We start from the raw sequence: 22,348 nt of genomic DNA, 5'->3' as shown, positions 1-22,348 counted from the left end.
GATCTTCCATTGTATGCAATCTTGGTGAACCCTTAACAGTTTGCTGAGGTATTATAATCCCCATTACACAGATTTAAAAAATGAAGGCCACATGATTTACCCCAAGTGCTTACAGCTAATGGATGGCAGAGTCTAAACCTATATTCCTTGTCACCATGTAATATTGTATCTTCTCAGAAAAAAATTAAGCTAATTCTTTAGATTAAGTTGATTGCTTGCCATTTAGAAGTAAATTGACTTTGGAAATTAGGTTTTTGTCATCATTTACATAGTGACTGCCATTACAGAAGATCTGTAGTTTAATTGCTTATATTTGAAGTTCTGCCTTTTATTAGTATAATTTATATTTCAGTTTTATGTCTTATCCAACATTCAGAGCATTGCACAGGATATTGTGCCAAAGGTAATTGGAGGGCAATGATCAGTGTGCTTGGAAAGGTAGTTCATTAGTTGTTTAATCAGAATCACTGATTCATTTCATAGAACAGGACCAGTCGCCACCTTGGTCTGCTTTTTGGCTGATTGATAGCGTTGTAATGGTAACTCTAATCTTTGGAATCATAATGAACTCTATCAACAAGGGAGTATCAAAAAGCATTATATCACTTGGTAATTCAGCTTTATACCCATATTAGCATTGTTTGGAATAGATCTCTCAAATCTGAAAAAAATCATATTAAAAGATAAGAGGGAGAATTATTAATATATGAAGGTGCTGGAAAAAATAAGATCAAAATAGTTACTGCATTTTACGAAATAGAAAGAAACAGAATAGAAATTTGACACCTCTTGGCTTTCTACATGGAGAAATATAATGGCACAAAACAATTTTAACATCCATTTCCTGCTTTACATATGATTAAGTTTGTGTCTGACAATATATTGACTTCAAGTCATGTTCTCTTACTTTATGGGTGTGAGTCTAACAGAGGTTGTGATGAGAATTTTTTTTTTCTTTTCTACAAGGTGATTTGGTGGATACAAATTTGTCTACTGCCTTGAGACAGAATTGATTTATAGATGGCCCTTGTTACTTCAGGATAGGTGGTTTGGGAAGAAGGCCATTGAAAGTCAATCTGTGTAGAAAGGGAGCAGAATTTCCTAAGTGAGAGGAGGCGAAGCTTGATTGGGACTTCATTTCAGTAAAACGAACATTAATGTTGTTAGTTTTTATCTAATATATGACAGAATCTAGGTTAAACATCAGTTAATAAATTGAATCTCAAAAAGAGTGAACCAAATGCTGAATCTTGCTGGGCGGCATACATTTTATGACATTATATGATAAAATGACGTGATATTCTTCATTTCATGTTTAACTTTTCTAGTAGTTTTAAAAGATTTTTTGAAAAATATTCAAATGCTTCATTCATTTTCTCGAGACACTCCTTTGATATTGAAACCATTCTCTTATGAGACGCCCACCTAGTTGTCATTCTTGTCAATTTTCTTTTCTTCCACAGTGAGTGTGTCTAGCTCTTGTTAGATCGTCATCTGTCAGTGCTTTGTATATGATTGGGGGAAGTTTCAGAGCCTCCTGTCATCCTTCTTCTTTGCCAAGATTATGCCTTCTCTCTGCAGTCTGCGTTTTTCTGGTATTGACATTCAACATTTAGTTGACAAGATGAATGGGGTAGACTCTGGTGTTAAGCAAGGAGTGCTGACAATGGGGTCAGATAATTAGTGACTAGTTTCCTATTATAGTGATTTTTTGCCTCCTCATAGCTACAAAGAATCATAATGAACCCTTACATAACATAGTAAGAGAACTTAACATAAAAAGATTTAATCTTTCAAATAATCCAGATGTGGTTTAGCAATATTATTTTCTTTGGGTCTTTTTCAGAGGTGGGGCTTTGTTCTATTGTTGCAGTGTTTCATAAATCATTTTAATGATTGAAGACACACTGGAAATTAGAAAAGGAGCCATAAAATAAATACACATGCTCCTGACTGTCTTTTCTGGGTGTTGTCATTTTCTGAAAGCATACTTTGGCATCTAACTAGTATTCATCTATAGAAATTCATTATATTCCGCATTAAATTAAATTAAATTACATTAAATTCTGTAATGATGCTTTGAATTTACTAGTCTTTCATGTATGCTTACTGTGTAATTTATACCTGATTATACCTCAAATTATAGAATCAAAATTATTCAGCTTCTTAACAAATTAGATTCTGAATTGTCACCATTTTCTGACTGGATCTTGACCATGAGACACCCACAGTGGGAAGGGGAGACATTGGCGAGGAGTGTTGCCAACATGGACTGCCTCTGGGTCCTGGCTTTAGTGACTGAAGTCATGGTTTGCTCCATCCATTTCAGACTGATCTTTTCACCCTATAGGAAGGTGATACTGAAATGGTGTACTTTGTACGTCTGACAAAGAAAATCCCTAAAGAATGATTGAAACCTGAAATCACGGCATGGAATAAACTATATAGTTAATGATAAACAAATAATCATACACCCACAGCTATCTCTAATAGTGTTAATTCATGCCAGCTCTCATTTTGTTGATACTCTGCTACTACAGTGATCATGCTGCATTTAATTCTATGCTTTCATATGTATTTCTTCCACTAGTATCGGTAACAGGGGGCATGTCCTAAGCCTTTGCACCTGCTGGGACCAAGGTGAAGGAGGAGGGATGACATAGGTTTCCACAGACTGGACTAGAAAGAGAAGCTTTTGGAAGGAGAGGCACTGGATGAATAGATTCTCACCTATGGTGCAGTTATTAGTGGATGGTTACTTCTCCTCTTGAACTGCCACTCAGCCTACCTTTCCTGATTTAATAAAAGTGGTCAGGATTAGAACCATCCATGGAACTTCCTTGCTGGGGCTTTGCTGTATTTAGTTCTATATATATAATTCATCACAGGTGTGATTTTACATGATGAATGTTGCTTCTTAAAGGGAAATGCATGTTAAAAAGGATAAATCATCTAGATAAAAAAAGTACATTATTTTGGTCATTTATTTTTTAAGAGACTGTTGAGACAACAAAACTCTGAATCATATGGGTAAACACATTATTTAAAAATATCTGTTTTGGGGCACCTGGGTGGCTCATTGGATTAAAGCCTCTGCCTTCGGCTCAGGTCATGGTCTCAGGGTCCTGGGATTGAGGAGCCCCACATCAGGCTCTGCTCAGCAGGGAGCCTGCTTCCCCTCTCTCTCTCTGCTTGCCTCTCTGCCTGCTTGTGATATCTCTCTCTCTCTCTCTCTCTCTGTGTCAAATAAATAAATAAAATCTTAAAAAGAAAATCTGTATTGAATATGTACATATACATATTATATTATGGGTAATAGCTTTAGGATAGTTCAAAATTAATGATTTATACAAGCCCTTTTACTTTTTAAAAGTAATTGTTTTATACCTTGCCTCTTAAATGTTGGTTTATGACTCTGATCTATCACTGTACTGTTAAAATAGCTTATTTTCATGGACAATTTTTTTTCACAAACACATGAAATTCCATCTTTGTAAAAGTATTTCTATAGGTTTGATTTTTTCCCATAGTGAAATAATCTGCCGCCTTCAACATCTACTTGGTGACCCATGAAAGACTGTACAAAACTGATCTAACCAAACATCTTTCCCTTTCTTTTATCTTCCTTCCTCCTGTCCTCTCTCCATCTTTCTTTCCTTCTTCCTTCCTTTCTTCCTTCCTCCCCCCTCCCTTCTTTTCTCCCTCCCTCCCATCTCCCTCTGTCTCTCTGTCCCTCTCTCCCTCTTGCTTCCTAAAACTTTACAAACAGAGAAGCCAAATTGTTAGAGATTTATAACAGGAAAAAATGTTTAACACATTGTCTGGCATGTTATAAAATGTTAAAACCCTGACTTTGGTATTCATCTAGAGAAAAGTGTTTATCATACATGATTGTTCAGTGACTAAATATGGAATTGCCAAAGAACAGATTTCTAGATTTAAAAATTAGCATCAATTTTCAAAATGAAGATAAAACACTAACTAGGTTATGTAATATTATTATTACATATATATTATATATTATTATTATGTAATATTATTTAGTAAGTGAATATTCACCAGTGATGAAATGTACCAGAGGTGACCATGTGGTATATTTGCGACCATGGTAACACGATCAACGCGTATCTGCCCTGGGGCTAGGAAGCAGTCAAGACTACCTCAGGCAGAGACCTGTGCTCACCTCTCTCTCCCTGTCAGCAGGGTTGCCATACAATGCACTTGAGCACCTGGATTCAGGTACCCAAAGCCTCCAAGGCAATTTTACTTAGAGTGTTCCACATGCATCAGCATTTACTGGAATGACCTGGGGAATCTTCCCTTAAGGTCCTACCTTACCTCCTACAGAGGTAGGACCTTAAGGGAACCTGGGAATTTCAAGAAGCGTATCAGGTGTGTCTCCCAAACTCTAAACTTTGAGAACCATTACCCTACAGGCTTTGCTCTCTTCTGATGATCTGCCTGGCTTGTTTTACTGCTTCCACATTTTTAATATTCTAGTTCACTTGCCTGATGTTGTCATTTTGATAGACTTTAGTGCTCCTGACTCTTACCTAGAAATCTGATGTTCATAGCCATACTTTATTTCAATTTCTTCTGTAAATTGTGTACCTTGACTTCTTTATTCCTAACGCCAGGGGATTTCTAGGTAAATGAAAAAAAATGCATGTAATTTCAAAATATCATAAATTTCATCTACTTTAAAGATAAAGTTGTGAGGTTTTTGCTTTGTTTTCTTTTGTTTTAGCTACAGAGAAAGGTAGATTTATCATGTAAGCAAGGGGGAAATAACCACAACATTATTTAAAAAGTGACACTTATTAAGTGTCTACTTGTACATGGGATGGATTTGAAGTGAGAGGCATATCATGACTATACAGAAGACTGTATATATACTTGGTCAAATTTTTAATATTTGTAACATTGTACAAGATTCTTAATGATTTCTACTTGCCATTGTCTTAGTAATAATGCGCAGATTCAGTCATGGTAAATCAAGAGCACAATGGTTCTTCTTTACCACTTACAGCTTATACACATGGTATAAAGAAAAATGCTATAGGCCATTCATATAGAAGGAGTTTTTTAGACAAATGTGTATGTTCAACACAGATTCCTTTAAGTGTATAAGCAATTCTCTGGGAATTATTTAATGGAGATTTCATATGATAATAGTAGATTACTATTATCTATTACTATATTACTATTCTACTATGGTAGAAGATGGTAAAGGTACCTACTGTTCTGATTCTTTTTTTTTTTTTTTAAGATTTTATTTATTTATCAGAGAGAGAGAGGGGAGAGAGTGAGCACAGGCAGACAGAATGGCAGGCAGAGGCAGAGGGAGAAGCAGGCTCCCCGCCGAGCAAGGAGCCCCATGTGGGACTCTATCCCAGGACGCTGGGATCATGACCTGAGCCAAAGGCAGCTGCTTAACCAACTGAGCCACCCAGGCGTCCCTACTGTTCTAATTCTTAAAGCTTGCTGTTAAATATTAAAGACATATCACTTCAGTGATAGAAATGTCTCAGTAGGATTTAGTAAAATATAATATGAGTGATGTTATGTTTATAGTGTGAGATATACTTTAAAACATAACAAGATTGTTGGGCTTGATGTCATTACCCCACAAAGTTTCATTAATAGATTATTAAACAGATGCTTTGGGCTGTTTTTGAAAAGAAGTGTTTTACCTCACAGAGTTCAATTAATATTATTCTGATTTTTGATCAGGAGCTAGGAGCTAATGGGAACTTATGGTAATGACTTAAACATAATGTAGCTTTAAAGATTTAAAAAAAAATTTATTTATTTGACAGAAAGAGAGAGCACAAGTGGGGGGCAGGGAGAGGGAGAGGCAGGCTACCTGCTGAGCAGGGAGACTGACACAGGGCTCCATTCGAGGACCTTGGGATCATGACCTGAGCTGAAAACAGACAGTTAACCAACAAAGCCACCCAGGTGCCCCCAAACATAATGTATTTGTATATTAGTACGGGGTTTGAGAGTTTGCTATGATACCAATCTAGATTAAATCAAAAGTTGAACTATCTAGGGGCACCTGGGTGGCTCAGTGGGTTAAAGCCTCTGCCTTCTGCTCGGTCGTGATCCTAGGGTCCTGGGATCGAGCCCCGCTTCGGGCTTTCTGCTCAGCAGGGAACCTGCTTCCCCTACTATCTCTCTGCCTACTGTGATCCCTGTCTGTCAAATGAATAAATAAAATCTTGAAAAAAAAAAGTTAAACTATTTAAGCATACAATAGAGGAAAATCATCTAGAGGCATTGTTGACTAATGGAGCATTTTGAATTAGTTGTCAGATGGGATTGCCATAGATGTGTTAATACAATCTTATAGAATCAAGATATATATTGTAGGGGACTGAAGAAATACTGATATCACTACATGATTTATTCTCCAGCTTGCATCTGAGTGGTAGTGTTCACTTCTAGAGATGTTCCATATTAAGGGAGACCCTCACAAACTGGAGAAGGTTCAGAAGAGATCTTCAGGGATCTTGCAGACCTTTTCATAGTCCATACTGTGGACATTACTGCTATAAATATTTGGGTGCATGTACCCCTTCAGGTCACTACATTTGTATTGTTAGGGTAAATACCCAGTAGTGAGAGTGCTGGGTCATAGGGTAGCTCTATTTTAAACTTTTTGAGGAACCTCTATACTGTTTTCCAGAGTGGCTGCACTAGCTTGCATTCCTACCAGCAGTGTAGGAGGGTTTCCCTTTCTCTGCATCCTCTCCAACATCTGTTGTTTCTTGACTTGTTAATTTTAGCCATTCTCATTGGTATGGGGTGGTATCTTACTGTGGTTTTGATTTGTATGTCCCTGATACCAAGAGATGTTGAACACTTTTTCATGTGTCTGATGGCCATTTGGATGTCTTATTTGCAGAAATGTCTGTTCATGTCTCCTGCCCATTTCTTGATTGGATTATTTGTTCTTTGGGTGTTGAGTTTGATAAGTTCTTTATAGATTATGGGTACTAGTCCTTTATCAGATATGTCATTTGCAGATATCTTCTCCCATTCTGTCAGTTGTCTTCTGGTTTTGTTGACTGTTTCCTTTGCTGTGCAAAAGGTTTTGATCTTGATGAAATCCCAAGAGTTCTTTTTTGCCCTCGCTTGCCTTGCCTTTGGTGATGTTTCTAGGAAGAAGTTGCTGCAGCTGAGGTTGAAGAGGTTTTGCTGCCTGTGTTCTTCTCAAGGATTTTGATGGATTTCTGTCTCACATTGAGGTATTCCATCCATTTTGAGTCAATTTTTTTGGTGTGGTGTAAGGAAATGGTCCAGTTTCATTCTTCTGCATGTGGCTGTCCAATTTTCCCAACACCATTTGTTGAAGAGACTGTCTTTTTTCCACTGGACATTCTTTCCTGCTTTGTCAAAGATTAGTTGACCATAGAGTTGAGAATCAATTTCTGGGCTCTCTATTCTGTTCCATTGGCCTATGTGTCTATTTTTGTGCCAGTCCCATACTGTCTTGATGATTATAGCTTTGTAATAGAGCTTCAAGTCCGGAATTGTGATTCTGTGAACTGTGGTTTTCTTTTCAACATTCCTCTGCCTATTTGGGGGATTTTCTGGTTCCATATAAATTTTAGGATTATTTCTTCCATTTCTTTGGAAAAAAAGGATAGTATTTTAATAGAGATTGCATTAAATGTGTAGATTGCTTTAGGTAGCATAGACATATTCACAAAATTTGTTTTTCCAATCCATGAGCATGGAACACTTTTCCATTTCTTTGTGTCTTCTTCAATTTCTTTCATGAACACATTATAGTTTTCTGAGTACAGATTCCTTGCCTCTTTGGTTAGGTTTATTCCTAGGTGTCTTATGGTTTTAGGTACAATAGTAAATGGGATTGACTCTTTAATTTCTCTTTCTTCTGTTCTGTTGTTGGTGTATAGAAATGTAACTGATTTCTGTGCACTGATTTTATATCCTGACATTTCACTGAATTCCTGTATGAGTTCTAGCAGTTTTGGAGTGGAGCTTCTTGGGTTTTCCACATAAAGTATCATATCTGCAAAGAGTGATAGTTTGACTTCTTCTTTGCTGATTTGGATGCCTTTAATTTCTTTTTCTTCTCTGATTATTGAGGTTAGTACTTCTGGTATTATGTTTAATAGCAATGATAATAGTGGACATCCCTGCTGTGTTCTTGATCTTAGAGAAAAAGTTCTCAGTTTTTTCCTAAGAACAGATATTGAGAATGGATATTTGATGGGAGTTTTTCATAGATGGCTTTGATGATATTGAGGTATGTGCCCTCTATCCCTAACACTGTGAAGAGTTTTGATCAAGAAAGGATGCTGTAATTTGTCAAATGCTTTTTCATCATCTATTAAGAGTATCATATGGTTCATGTTCTTTCTTTTATTAATGTATCACATTAATTGATTTGCAGATATTGAACCAACCTTGCAGCCGAAGAATAAATCCCACTTGGTTATGGTGAATAATCCTTTTAATGTACTATTGGATCCTATTGGCTAGTATTTTGGTTAGATTTTTTGCATCCATGTTCATCAAGGATATCGGTCTGTAATTCTTTTAGATGGGGTCTCTGTCTGGTTTTGGGATCAAGGTAATGCTGGCCTCATAAAATGAGTTTGGAAGTTTTCCTTCCATTTCTATTTTTTGGAACAGTTTCAGGAGAATAGGTGTTAATTCTTCTTTAAATGCTTGGTAGACATCCTTAGAAGCCATCTGGCCCTGGGCTCTTGTTTGTTGGGAGATTTTTTTTTTGTAATGACTGCTTCAATCTCCTTACCAATTATGGGTCTGTTCAGGTTTTCTGTTTCTTTCTGCTTTAGTTGTGGTAGTTTATATGTCTTTAGGAATATATCCATTTCTTCCAGATTGTCAAATTTTCTGGTGTATAGTTTCTCAAAATATGTTCTTATAACTGTTTGTATTTCTTTGGTGTAGGTTGCGATCTCTCCTCTTTCATTCATGTTTGTATTTATTCGGGTCCTTTCTCTTTTCTTTTGATAAGTCTGGCCAGGAGTTTATCAATATTATTAGTTCTTTCAAAGAAACAGCTCCTAGTTTCATTGATTTGTTCTACCTTTTTTTTTTTTTTTTTTTGGTTTCCATTTCATTGATTTCTGCTTTGATCTTTATGATTTCTCTTTTCCTGCTGGGTTTAGGCTTTCTTTACTGTTCTTTCTCCAGCTTCTTTTAGGTTGTGTCCTTGAGACCTTTCTTGTTTCTTGAGACGGGTTGTATTGCTATATACTCTCCTATCAGACTCCCTTTGCTGTTCCCCAAAGATTTTGAACAGTTGTGTTTTCATTTTCATTTGTTTCCATGAATTTTTTTTTTAATTCTTTAATTTCCTGGTTGACCCATTCATTCTTTAGTAGTATGCTCTTTAGCCTCTATGTATTTTAGTTTTTTCCAACTTTCCTCTTGTAGTTGAATTCTTGTTTCAAAGCATTGTGGCCTGAAAATATGTCGGGAATGATCCCAAACTTTTGGTACCAGTTGAGACCTGATTTGTGACCCAGGATGTGATGTATTCTGGAGAACGTTCCATGTGCACTAAGGAAGTATGTGTAATCTGTTATTCTGGGATGGAATGTTCTAAATATATCTGTGATGTCCATCTAGTCCAATGTGTCATTTAAAGCTTCATTTCCTTGTTGATCTTTTCCTTAGATAATTTGTCCATTTCAGTGAGGGGGTTGTTAAAGTCCCCTACTATTATTGTATTATTATCAATATGTTTCTATGATTTTGTTATTAATTGGTTTATATAATTGGCTGCTCCCATGCTAGGGGCATAGATATTTAAAATTGTTAGATCTTCTTGTTGGACAGACCTTGTAAGTATGATATAGTGTCCTTCCTCATCTCTTACTATAGCCTTTGGCTTACAATCTAATATTTTTGATATAGGGATTGCTATGCCAGCTTTCTTTTGATGTCCATTAGCATGGTAACTTGTTTTACACCCCCTGACTTTAAATCTCGAGGTATCTTTAGGTCTTAAATGAGTTTCTTGCAGTCAGCATATCGATGGGTTTTTTCTTTCTTCTTTTTTTTAAAAATCCATTTTGATACCCTGTGTCTTTTGATTGGGGCATTTAGCCTACTTACATTCAGAGTAACTATTGAAAGCTATGCATTTAGTGTCCTTGTATTGCCTGTAAGGTGACTGTTACTGTATATTGTCTTTGTTCCTTTCTGGTCTGTTACTTTTAGGTTCTGTCTTTGATTAGAGGACCCCTTTCAATACTTCCTGTAGGAAATTTGGTGTTTGCAAATTCTTTTAGTCTTTGTCCTGGAAGCTTTTTATCTTTTCTCCTATTTTTAATGACAGCCTAGCTGGATATAGTATTCTTGGTTGCATATTTTTCTCATTTAATGCTCTGATTATATCATGCCAGTCCTTTTGGCCTGGCAGATCTCTGTAGATAGGTCTGCTGCCAGTCTAATATTTTTACTGTTATAGTTTACAGACCTCTTGTCCTGGGATGCTTTCAGGATTTTCTGTTTGTCACTGGGACTTGTAAGTTTTACTATTCGATGACAGGATGTGAACCTATTTTTCTTGATTTTGAGTGGGGTTCTCTGTGCTTCCTGGATTTTGATGCTTGTTCCCTTTGCCCAATTAGGGAAATTCTCTGCTATAATTTGTTCCAATATACCTTCTGCTTCTCTCTTTCTTTCTTCTTCTGGGATCCCAACTATCCTAATATTATTTCATCTTATGGTATCGTTTATCTCTCAAATTCTGCCCTCGTGGTTCAGTAGTTGTTTATCTTTTTCTCAGCTTCTTTATTCTCCATCATTTGGTCTTCTATATCAACAACTCTCTCTTCTGCCTCATTTATCCTAGAAGTAAGAGTCTCCATTTTTTTTATTTCACCACATTAATAGCTTTTTTGATTTCAGCTTCGTTCTTTTATTCCTCCAGAAAGGCATTTTATTTCTCCAGAAAGGGATTCTCTTGGATCCTCCATGCTTTTTTCAAGCCAAGCTAGCACCTTGATAATCATCATTCTGACCTGTAGTTCTGAGGTATTACTAATGTCTGCATTGATTAGGTCCCTAGGCACCGGTACTGCCTCTTGTTTTTTGTTTTGTTTTGTTTGTTTTATTTTATTTTTGTTGTTGTTGTTGTTTTTTGTGGTTAGTTTTTCCACCTTGTCATTTTATCCAGATAAAAAAGATGAATGAGAGAACAAAATACTACAAGGGTGGCAATGACCCCAGAAAATTATATACTAACAAAGTCTGGAGAGACCTGAAACTGGGAGGAAAATAAAGCAGGAAAAAAGAAAAATATATACATATTAGACTGGTGAATAGAACAGACAAAATAAGAGTAAACATCATGAAGGGATGGAATATGACTGTGAAGATGAAAATTAAAAAAGATTCTAAAAAAGGAATTGATAAGATAAGAAGTTCTTTGAAAAAGGAGAGAAAAAAAGAGGAAAGAATGAGATCAGGCTGGAAACTAGAACAAAGACATGTGCTAGATTTAGGGTATATTTTGATCTATTAGAAGAATCTGTGTTCCAAAATTTTAAAGAAAATCTGTATGTATGCAAAAAATAAAGTTAAATACAATGAAGGGATAGAATATGACTATAACAATGAAAATTCAAGAAGATTTTTAAAAAGGTATTGATAAGATAAAATAGTTAAAATGATAAAATAAGAGAGAGGGCAATTTTTTAAAAAATAGAATAAGAAAAAATAAAATTAAAAAAAAAAAATCTAACTTTCCAAGACTAAAGAATCAGTCTTTTTAGTCATGAATTCTATGTGTTGCTTTCCCCTAGCTCTGGAGTTCTGCAGTTCTCATTGAATAGTAAACTTGTTTTTGGCTAGATGTTCTTGCTAATCTCCTGGGGGAGGGGCCTATTGCAGTAATTCTCAAATGTCTTTGACTGAGATGGAATTGCACCACCCTTGCCAGGGCCCAGGCTAAGTCATCTGCTCATGTTTGCTTTCGGGAGCTTTTGTTCCATGAACACTTTCTGTATAGCTTTGGAGGACCAGAATGAAGATGGTGGCCTCTCAATCTCTGGCCCAGGAGGAACTGAGAGCTTGGGGGCTCTACTGCTCAGTGCACCATCAGAGAAAAGCAGTTAATCCCTCTGTCTCCCTGGTCTCTGGTTGCACTCCAACCTCACCCATCCTGTCACTCCCATTTGGAGTCTCCAAACCCAGCTGACTCCAGCTCTGTGCTCCTACACAGCTCCTCTTGGAAGAGGAAGTGGGGGTTCTCCCCTGATCTGCTCCTTTTGGGGTTCCTGCTGGGAGAGTAGTGGCCCACCCATGCCTCGGATCATGGTGCAAGGTAAACCTGAGCTTAGTTCTCCCTCCTTGGCTCTGTCTCTGCAGCTGGCTTCCCTGCTCTGTACCTGGGAGCTTTGCCACAGTCAGACACCCTTGGTCTTTTTTTGACCCTGTGGGTCCTGAAACCATACTATCCCCATGAGTGATTACCACCCCCCCCGCCCCGCTTGCCTCTAAAGTGACATCCCTCAGTGGAGTAGATGTCTTAAAGTTCCTTTTTTTGTCCTCTGCTGCTCTCTCTCTTGCTGGGAGCTGGCCCTTGCCCCACAGTCTGTCTTCCCATATGTCGCCTTGGATTCACTTCTCTGCACGTTCTACCTTCTGGAAAGTGGTCTATTTTCTCTTCTTAGAATTACTGGTCTTTTTCTCTTTGATCTCCTGTTGAGTTTGTAGGCGTTCAGAATGGTTTAATAACTATCTAGCTGAACTCCTGGGACCCGATGATATTTAAGTCTTTTACTCCTCCCCCATCTTGCTCCGCCCTTGCAGCTACCGTTTAATTAGATAACAACTTAGCTTCTTTGCTTTACGTTTTTGGGCTACCATGAGAAATAATCTAAGGTGAAGTATTTTGTACCTTTTGTAAAATTGTTATCAATAAAACCACTTTCATAACTTTGTATATGTCCTTGTGCAAGAATCAATGTGATGTTTCCTTATTTCCATTTTTAATAGTATTCTATCATAGTTTTTTTCTGAGGTAAGGATAGTTCTTAAGTAAGAAATCATTGCCACTGAAATTGGGATTTATATTCATATTTGATGACAGTTTTCACTTAATTATTACATGAGGAAGGATATGAAATTATATAAATTTTTGATAGATCTCTAGTTATATGTCCACCTTTATGATGAAAGACAAAGAAAAGGGAAATGTCTTAAATCTAAAATATTTTGTAACAGATGGTTACCAGAGGGGAGTTGAGTCGGGGGAAGGGTGAAAGAGGTGAGGGGGATTAAGAATACACTTCTTGTGATGAGCACTAAATAAAGTATGAACTTGCTGAGTCACTATATTATACACCTGAAACTAGTATAACACTGTTTGTTAACTCTCCTGGAAATAAAATAAAAAAAAATTAAGTTAAACATAAAAACAAAAAATAAAATATGTGTGGAGGGATGCCTGGGTGCCTCAGTCAGTTAAGCACCTGCCCTTGGCTCAGATCATGATTCTGGGGTCTTGGGACTGAGCCTCCTTCTTTCTCTGCCTGTTTGTGCTCTCTCTGTTTCTCTCTCTCTGACAAATAAATAAATAAAATCTTTAAAAAAATAAAGTTAGTAAAAAATAAATAAATAAAATGTGTTTGTAATGCAGATGCTCAATACAACCACATTCTCCTAACTTCCTAATTGGGGCGTTTCTTACTGACATGTATGAGTTATCACTGTAATTTAAATTTTTATAATCAGAGAAACTGTACCAATTATTTCTGTGGAAATATGAAATTTACAATTCATGATCTGATTTTTAAATATCAAAAACAAAAATAAAAGCATTGAGTTGAAAAAGAATCAGAAATTTATCCCTAGATTTAAAGAGACCAGACATATTGAGAACAGAGCATGCTTATCAGCTATCTACTGAAAACTTTTTTTTGTTGTTTTTTTGTTTTGTATCACTCAGTGCATTAGTTTTGATAGTTTAGGATGTAGAAACAAATACACTGCCACATTTATAATGGCTCAAAGGACAGACTTTTGATCAGCTCACACAACAATCTAATGCTTGTGCTCTGCTTCATTGGGCAGCTTTCCTCTGTTCATGATTCAGGCTCTTTTCATCTGTGGCTCCTCTCAGTGGTTAGTTCTTATGTTAAGACTTAGTTTTGTCACTAGTCATCTGACCTTAGCATGCACTCAGTGAACGCTTATTTAAGGAATGAGTGTGCCTATGCTAACTTTTGACTACTGTTAAAGCTCTATGGAAGGTTGCCCTCTTTAAATAGTTTTTTTTTTTCTTTAATTTCTTCTTTTTGCTTCCCTCCATCCAAGGAGTGGATAAATGAGTTGAAACCCATTGAAAAGTTAGAGAATTTCATGTACTTTGTGATATATCCATGGAACTCTTTTCCCATACCAAGGGAAGAAAGGAGGGGGAGAGAAGTGCTAGACACATGAATTTTATGCATCAGTTTGAAATCATCTCCTTGTAAAAGAGCATAGGTAATGTGGTGTATCATCCATGCTTATATATGCCTACATGTGTAAGAAAGCTAAAAGAAGACCCAGAGTCTCCTAACCACAGTTGTAACTGCTGAGACTGATGAGGAGGAATCTGGGAGGAAAAGAGACCTCCATCCAGTGTATAAATATTTATGGTGTATCAACTTTTATCCTGTCCATATATTGTATCTTGAAATAAAAACAGACTTTTAATGAGAAAAAGAATTACACACAAAAGTTTCTGTTAAGTAATCAGACATTGTCTCTCTCTCTCTTTTTCTTTTTTTTAACCTAGGGATCCAATATCACCGACACCTGCACTGAGATGCTAATGTGTGGCGTCTTGCTGAAAATTTCTTCTGGAAATATTCAAGAACGGGTGTTTTTTCTTTTTGATAATCTTCTGGTGTATTGCAAAAGGAAACACAGGTAAGGTGATAAAAAGGTACTACTTCAGAAATAACTTATTAACCTTGGAAAATATTTTTTAAGAAAAAAGAAATTATTTATCAATCTCACAGTTTCAGCCTTTTCCTCTGTCCTCCTGGGAACTCAGGATCTCCTCAGTAATTCACATACTCTTAGCCTATTTTCTGATTCTTCTCATTACCTTCTTGTAAAACCTGACTGAAATGTGACTATTATTCAATAACACTACCTTCCCAGGAAGCTTTTGGAGGAAAAATAAATATTTCTGTTGCTAATCCACATGCCTCAGGCTCTGTAGTAAAGGTGAATATGTCTTCCGTGTTTCCCAGTGCTGTTTCCCAGTAATCTCCTCCCCGTCCTTGGAAATATTTTCCTTAACTGCCCCATCTAGTATAGCCTCCCGGCAATTTTATATAAATAGCTAGAAAATTCTCGCCAATATTTTCTTCATTCTTTATTTATTTGTTGCCGCCTTTGCTGGATTAGACTGTAAAGTCCATGAGAATATTGGTCTTGCTGCTTATTCTGTGCTATTCCCCAGAGACTGGATCTGCCATGTAATAGACACTCAAGAGGTATTTGTTGAATAAGTGAATAAATGAATGAATAAGTGAATGAATGAAACCCAAGCAAGTTCCTGGTATAGCTTAGTTTTCATTAGTTTAAGTAATTTAATGTAGCAGTGTTATTGATGTATGTAATTTTTTTAAAGTAGGGATATAATTTTTTCTTTAGGAGGTACTTAGAGGATGTTTCCTTGAACTCCTGGTGAAACGTTGTACAGATTGTTTAAACAAAATAATAAAGCTGAATTTAATTGGGAAATTTCCTTTGCCTTTATATACTTCTTCCTAACCATATCCAGGATACATTATTTTCAGTGAAAAGGTACTAAAAGGTTTCATGAAATTTAAAGGTAAAAGAGATGGGTTGAGGATGCAGGGTTTGTACGAGTGTTTATTCTAGAAATGAGGTTCAGTAATGAGGACAATGTAACCAAAGATTTTTAGTAGCATGAGAATGAGAAACTCAAAAACTGACTGATTTCTGAGGCAAGATTAAGGGAACATCATTCTTCACCTCTTGAAATGGGATTTCCTAAGTCAATAAACAAGATGTCAAGAGCAAGTTCTCTGATTTGGCAGCTATGTTGATGACATGGGAGTTCTGCCTCTTAGATTATAGTATCAGAATGCCCTAGCAGGAGACATTAGTGCAAAAATACAGTGATGCTGAGAAAGCATAGAACTACCCATGTGTCTTGCTGAAAGGGAACAGGTTAGGGTTAAAGTCAAATGATAGTTATGGGGTGCCTGGGTGGTGCAGTTGGTTAAGTGTCTAATTCTTGGTTTTGACTCAGGTTATGATCTCAGGTTTGTGAGATTGAGCCCCATATCAGCCTCTGCACTCAAATTGAGTTTCTCTCTCTCTCACTTTGCCCTTTCCCAATCTCACACATGCTCTCTCTCTTTAAATAAAGAAAGAAATAATAAATCTTTCAGAAAAAGATAGTTGTTAATCCCTGCCTTAATGAGATTTATTTTTTTTTAAAAAAAGATGTTTTACCACATATGAAAATGAATTCTTTTTTTTTTTTTTTTTTTTTACTATGCTCTTCTAAACTCTCTGTGTTTTGCAGCAAGATTGGGATTCATAGAAATAGGTTTTAATGCTTTGGTGAGTGCTGTGAAGTGTGTAAACCTGGTGATTCACAGACCTGTACCCCTGGGGATAAAAATATATGTTTATAAAAAATAAAAAATCAAAAAAAATAAAAAAATAATTTTAAGCTGAAAAAAAAAAGAAATAGGTTTTAAGAAGATGTAGAAAAGGCTGTTAATTTTACTTGAATATAACTCATTAAAAAATTATAATGTGCTTCAAGTTGTTTAGGTACAATTTTTTTTCCAGCTTTATTGAGGACTAGTTGACAAATAACATAGTAATATATTTTAATTGTACAACATGATGATTTGATATACATCATGAAAGGATTTTGCCCATGAAGTCAATTAACACATCCACCTAGGTGCAGTTATTAAAGGCATCCATTTGAGAATGAGATCTTTTTTTTTAAATTACAACTGATCTCATACTTATTTATATATATATGCCTGCCTTCTAGTGCAAAGCTTTTGCAAAATTAGCCATGTACAATGATGATATGATTTATGGTCTTACGATTTTCCTTGTTAAATTGGTAAACAACAGAAAAGATTTTGTAAAATTAAAATCCTGAAGGGTTCTTTTTTTTTTTTAAGACTTATTTATTAGGCGCCTGGGTGGCTCAGTGGGTTAAGCCGCTACCTTCGGCTCAGGTCATGATCTCAGGGTCCTGGGATCGAGGCCCGCATCGGGCTCTCTGCTCAGCAGGGAGCCTGCTTCCCTCTCTCTCTCTCTGCCTGCCTCTCCATCTACTTGTGATTTCTCTCTGTCAAATAAATAAATAAAATCTTAAAAAAAAAAAAAAAGACTTATTTATTTATTTTGAGAGAGAGGGAGAGTGAGCAGCAGGAGGGGGAAAGGGAGAAGGAGAGAAGCAGACTCCCTGTTGAAGTGCAGAGCCTGACATGGGGCTTAGTCCCAGGACCCTGAGATCATGACCTGAGCCAACATCAAGAGTTGGACGCCACCTGACTGAACCATCCAGGTGCCCCTACAATCCTAGTTTTTGAACAAATATCCTTAATGGGTATATAATGTGGACAAAATACATAGTGACTAGAAATATAAATACTGCATAAATGTTATTATCCTTCCCTTCCTGAATTGAAATAGGAAGAATATACCATCAAGTCCCTTCATTTTAGTTTACTTCATCCTCTTAACCAAGTCCCTTCATTTTAGTTTACTTCATCCCCTTAACCAAGTACTATTGAAGCTCTAAAGATTGTTTAGTGAGTGTGAGTAAACTGAACCTTTTCCAGATTTCCAAAGTATTTTAATTGCAAAATCTGGGGACTTGATGAATTGAATCCTAGAGTTACATTCACAAAAGCCAAGAGTGCTGATTAGGAATCTCAGCTCTGGAATTTACTAATGCTATTAATCTCAGGAGAAACTAGTATTTAAAAAAATAATATGTTGTATAGTAGTTAATACATAAAGCATAATATGGCTTAGTTTGGTTTGTTAATGAGCTCTTTAAATATTATAATGTATTTTGTTTTCTGCACTTTATATTTTGTATACAATATAGTTTGTAGATTATTTATCCATATGTATAGGAATAGTTTATTCATTTAACTCTTGCTTAATAGTCCATTGGTTGAATATTATCACAATTAAATTGATAACAACTTAATTATTCACTCTCCTATCAGTGGACTTTAGGTTTTTGTTTATTAGTTTGTTTTAATTTTTCTGCCGTTATGAAGATTCCTGCAACATGTATCTGATGACCACTAAAATAATTAATTAGGAGGGAAATCAGGAAATTGGGGTAAAAATTATTCTACATTAAAACATAGAGCAAAATTATTTTCAAAGCAGAAGCTTTTCAGTTGATATACTTTAATAGAACCACCTTTTTTTTATATATAATTTTTTATTTTTTATAAACATATATTTTTATCCCCAGGGGTACAGGTCTGTGAATCACCAGGTTTACACACTTCACAGCACTCACCCAAGCACATACCCTCCCCAATGTCCATAATCCCACCCCCTTCTCCCAAACCCCCTCCCCCCAGCAACCCTCAGTTTGTTTTGTGAGATTAAGAGTCACTTATGGTTTGTCTCCCTCCCAATCCCATCTTGTTTCATTGATTCTTCTCCTACCCACTTAAGCCCCCATGTTGCATCACCACTTCCTCATATCAGGGAGATCATATGATAGTTGTCTTTCTCTGCTTGACTTATTTCGCTAAGCATGATATGCTCTAGTTCCATCCATGTTGTCGCAAATGGCAAGATTTCATTTCTTTTGATGGCTGCATAGTATTCCATTGTGTATATATACCACATCCTCTTTATCCATTCATCTGTTGATGGACATCTAGGTTCTTTCCATAGTTTGGCTATTGTGGACATTGCTGCTATAAACATTCGGGTGCACATGCCCCTTTGGATCACTACGTTTGTATTTTTAGGGTAAATACCCAGTAGTGCAATTGCTGAGTCATAGGGCAGTTCTATTTTCAACATTTTGAGGAACCTCCATGCTGTTTTCCAGAGTGGCTGCACCAGCTTGCATTCCCACCAACAGTGTAGGAGGGTTCCCCTTTCTCCGCATCCTCGCCAGCATCTGTCATTTCCTGACTTGTTGATTTTAGCCATTCTGACTGGTGTGAGGTGATATCGCATTGTGGTTTTGATTTGTATTTCCCTGATGCCGAGTGATATGGAGCACTTTTTCATGTGTCTGTTGGCCATCTGGATGTCTTCTTTGCAGAAATGTCTGTTCATGTCCTCTGCCCATTTCTTGATTGGATTATTTGTTCTTTGGGTGTTGAGTTTACTAAGTTCTTTATAGATTCTGGACACTAGTCCTTTATCTGATATGTCATTTGCAAATATCTTCTCCCATTCTGTCAGTTGTCTTTTGATTTTGTTAACTGTTTCCTTTGTTGTGCAAAAGCTTTTGATCTTGATGAAATCCCAATAGTTCATTTTTGCCCTTGCTTCCCTTGCCTTTGGTGATGTGTCTAGGAAGATGTTGCTGCGGCTGAGGTCGAAGAGGTTGCTGCCTGTGTTCTCCTCAAGGATTTTGATGGATTCCTTTCTCACATTGAGGTCCTTCATCCATTTTGAGTCTATTTTTGTGTGTGGTGTAAGGAAATGGTCCAATTTCATTTTTCTGCATGTGGCTGTCGAATTTTCCCAGCACCATTTATTGAAGAGGCTGTCTTTTTTCCATTGGACATTCTTTCCTGCTTTGTTGAAGATTAGTTGACTGTAGAGTTGAGGGTCTATTTCTGGGCTCTCTATTCTGTTCCATTGATCTATATGTCTGTTTTTGTGCCAGTACCATGCTGTCTTGATGATGACAGCTTTGTATTAGAGCTTGAAGTCCGGAATTGTGATGTCACCAACATTGGCTTTCTTTTTCAATATCCCTTTGGCTATTCGAGGTCTTTTCTGGTTCCATATAAATTTTAGAATTATTTGTTCCATTTCTTTGAAAAAGATGGATGGTACTTTGATAGGAATTGCATTAAATGTGTAGATTGCTTTAGGTAGCATAGACATTTTCACAATATTTATTCTTCCAATCCAGAAGCATGGAACATTTTTCCATTTCTTTGTGTCTTCCTCAATTTCTTTCATGAGTACTTTATAGTTTTCTGAGTATAGATTCTGTGCCTCTTTGGTTAGGTTTATTCCTAGGTATCTTATGGTTTTGGGTGCAATTGTAAATGGGATTAACTCCTTAATTTCTCTTTCTTCTGTCTTGCTGTTGGTGTAGAGAAATGCAACTGATTTCTGTGTATTGATTTTATATCCTGACACTTTCCTGAATTCCTGTATAAGTTCTAGCAGTTTTGGAGTGGAGTCTTTTGGGTTTTCCACATATAGTATCATATCATCTGCGAAGAGTGATAATTTGACTTCTTCTTTGCCGATTTGGATGCCTTTAATTTCCTTTTGTTGTCTGATTGCTGAGGCTAGGACCTCTAGTACTATGCTGAATAGCAGAATAGAACCACCTTCTGAAGGGACTGAAGATCTCTCTTTTTAAGCCAAGTGTTAACAATATTGATCAGACACTTAGTGGAATTTAATACTGATTGTTACCATCTACAGGTCAAGAGAAATTTAAAAGCCTATACAGAACTCACAAGATCACAAAGTAAATTAATGCTTTGGAAGACAGGACCCAGTGATAGATTCCACACCATGATCTTTGCCTGTGAATAAAACTGTTACCATGATGCTTTTCCTGTAAATAAAACTGTTATCTTTGCCTGTGAATAAAACTTTAAAAAAATGATTGAAGTATGATGTATCAACCTACAAGAAACTCTGTTTTGCAAGAGACCACAATAATATGTCCTACCTGGGAGAATATGCAGTTACCTACATACTAAACTTCTTGGCATTCTTTCTATCCTGGCTTTCTATGATGCCAACTTGCTTACTGTATGGCCTGAATCCCTAATTGGTAGCATTTATTTAGGGTTATTAGCAAAGGAGATTTAGAGGTGACTTTCATAATGAACATAGGAGTGCAAGATGGTGAAGGCCTGGGGCTGACAAACCCTAATCAGGTTAACTAATCTATTTAATTAGTTTCTTTTAGTAGGGATGAAGGACTCCTAATTTCTGATGAGGCTTTAGACAGATAAGCTAGGAATATATGTTCTCCTTCAAGGACGGAACTCAGAGTGGGACAGCACCTTGTGACCCCTCCCTGCACCTACTCTTCCTGCTTCAGGGCTGATATCTAACTGCAGGGGTGGGGAAGAGAGGGACACTGAAGTTGGTGAATATTTATGCCTTCACTTTTGCCAGATGTGTCTGTACAACAAATGTAACAAATGAATAATTATTTCAGTATATTAAATTATTCGGTAGACTTTTGTCAATGAGTCAAACGGAATAGTTCAAGTTAATTGAAATCTTTTGAGTGACTAGGTATTCTTGAATCCTTCTGAATCATTTCTTAGAATCTTTCCTTTTTAATTAAAAAAACCTGTTTTTAAAATAATCTCTTTTGAATATTCAGTGATTCAACTACAAACACATTTAGCCACATAATTCATTATTATAAATGTTCATCTATAAACCTGGATATTTTAAGTTTGTGTTACAAACATTTTAAGATTAAAGACCAATATTAGACACACTATACCAAAGTTCTGGATTGTTTTAGACTATTTTAAAAAATAAATAAGACCCTTATAAAGCATTATACATGTATTAAGAGACTTATTCAACAAGTATAGAGGTCTCACATCATAGAAATAATATAGGAGAATTATTTTCAGCTGTGTAACACTGAACTTAAGAATTTCCAGCACAGTTTCTTTGCAGAGGGATCATAAGTACTAACTGAATTTTACCCAAATTTGAATAAGTGGAAATTACCAGTTAGTAACTGAAAAATGAGAAATGAAAGTGAAAGAAATAAAAGGACATTTAAAAATAACCAACTTTTGGGGCGCCTGGGTGGCTCAGTGGTTAAGCCGCTGCCTTCGGCTCAGGTCATGATCTCAGGGTCCTGGGATCGAGTCCCACATCGGGCTCTCTGCTCAGCAGGGAGCCTGCTTCCCTCTCTCTCTCTCTCTGCCTCTCTGACTACTTGTGATCTCTCTCTGTCAAAATAAATAAATAAAATTTAAAAAAAAAAAAAAAGATTTATAAAAAAAAAAAAAAAAATAACCAACTTTTAATGTGTAACAGACTTTGATTTGGTACATTTAATATTTTAAACTGAGCAAAAGCTCCTATTTACCCACCCGACTGTATGTTG

At 36.3% G+C, this 22,348-nt stretch overlaps 1 protein-coding gene across 8 annotated transcripts in view; it reads left to right on the top strand.

Moving 5' to 3' along the window:
• Positions 1-22,348, top strand: part of PREX2 (phosphatidylinositol-3,4,5-trisphosphate dependent Rac exchange factor 2) — a 356,760-nt gene that overhangs the window by 83,861 nt on the left and 250,551 nt on the right. For 7 of the 8 annotated variants that reach the window (XM_059166273.1, XM_059166268.1, XM_059166269.1 and 4 more), the window contains one exon: positions 14,801-14,934. In XM_059166273.1, coding sequence (XP_059022256.1) covers positions 14,801-14,934 — 134 coding nt within the window. Of the gene's footprint in view, positions 1-7,177; positions 7,254-14,800; positions 14,935-22,348 lie in introns of those variants that run through there. The other variant, XM_059166274.1, reaches the window with a different exon arrangement.

The sequence above is a fragment of the Mustela lutreola genome, chromosome 3 (assembly GCF_030435805.1).
Source record: "Mustela lutreola isolate mMusLut2 chromosome 3, mMusLut2.pri, whole genome shotgun sequence".
Lineage (NCBI taxonomy): Eukaryota > Metazoa > Chordata > Mammalia > Carnivora > Mustelidae > Mustela > Mustela lutreola.
This window is presented reverse-complemented; position numbering and strand designations above follow the sequence as displayed.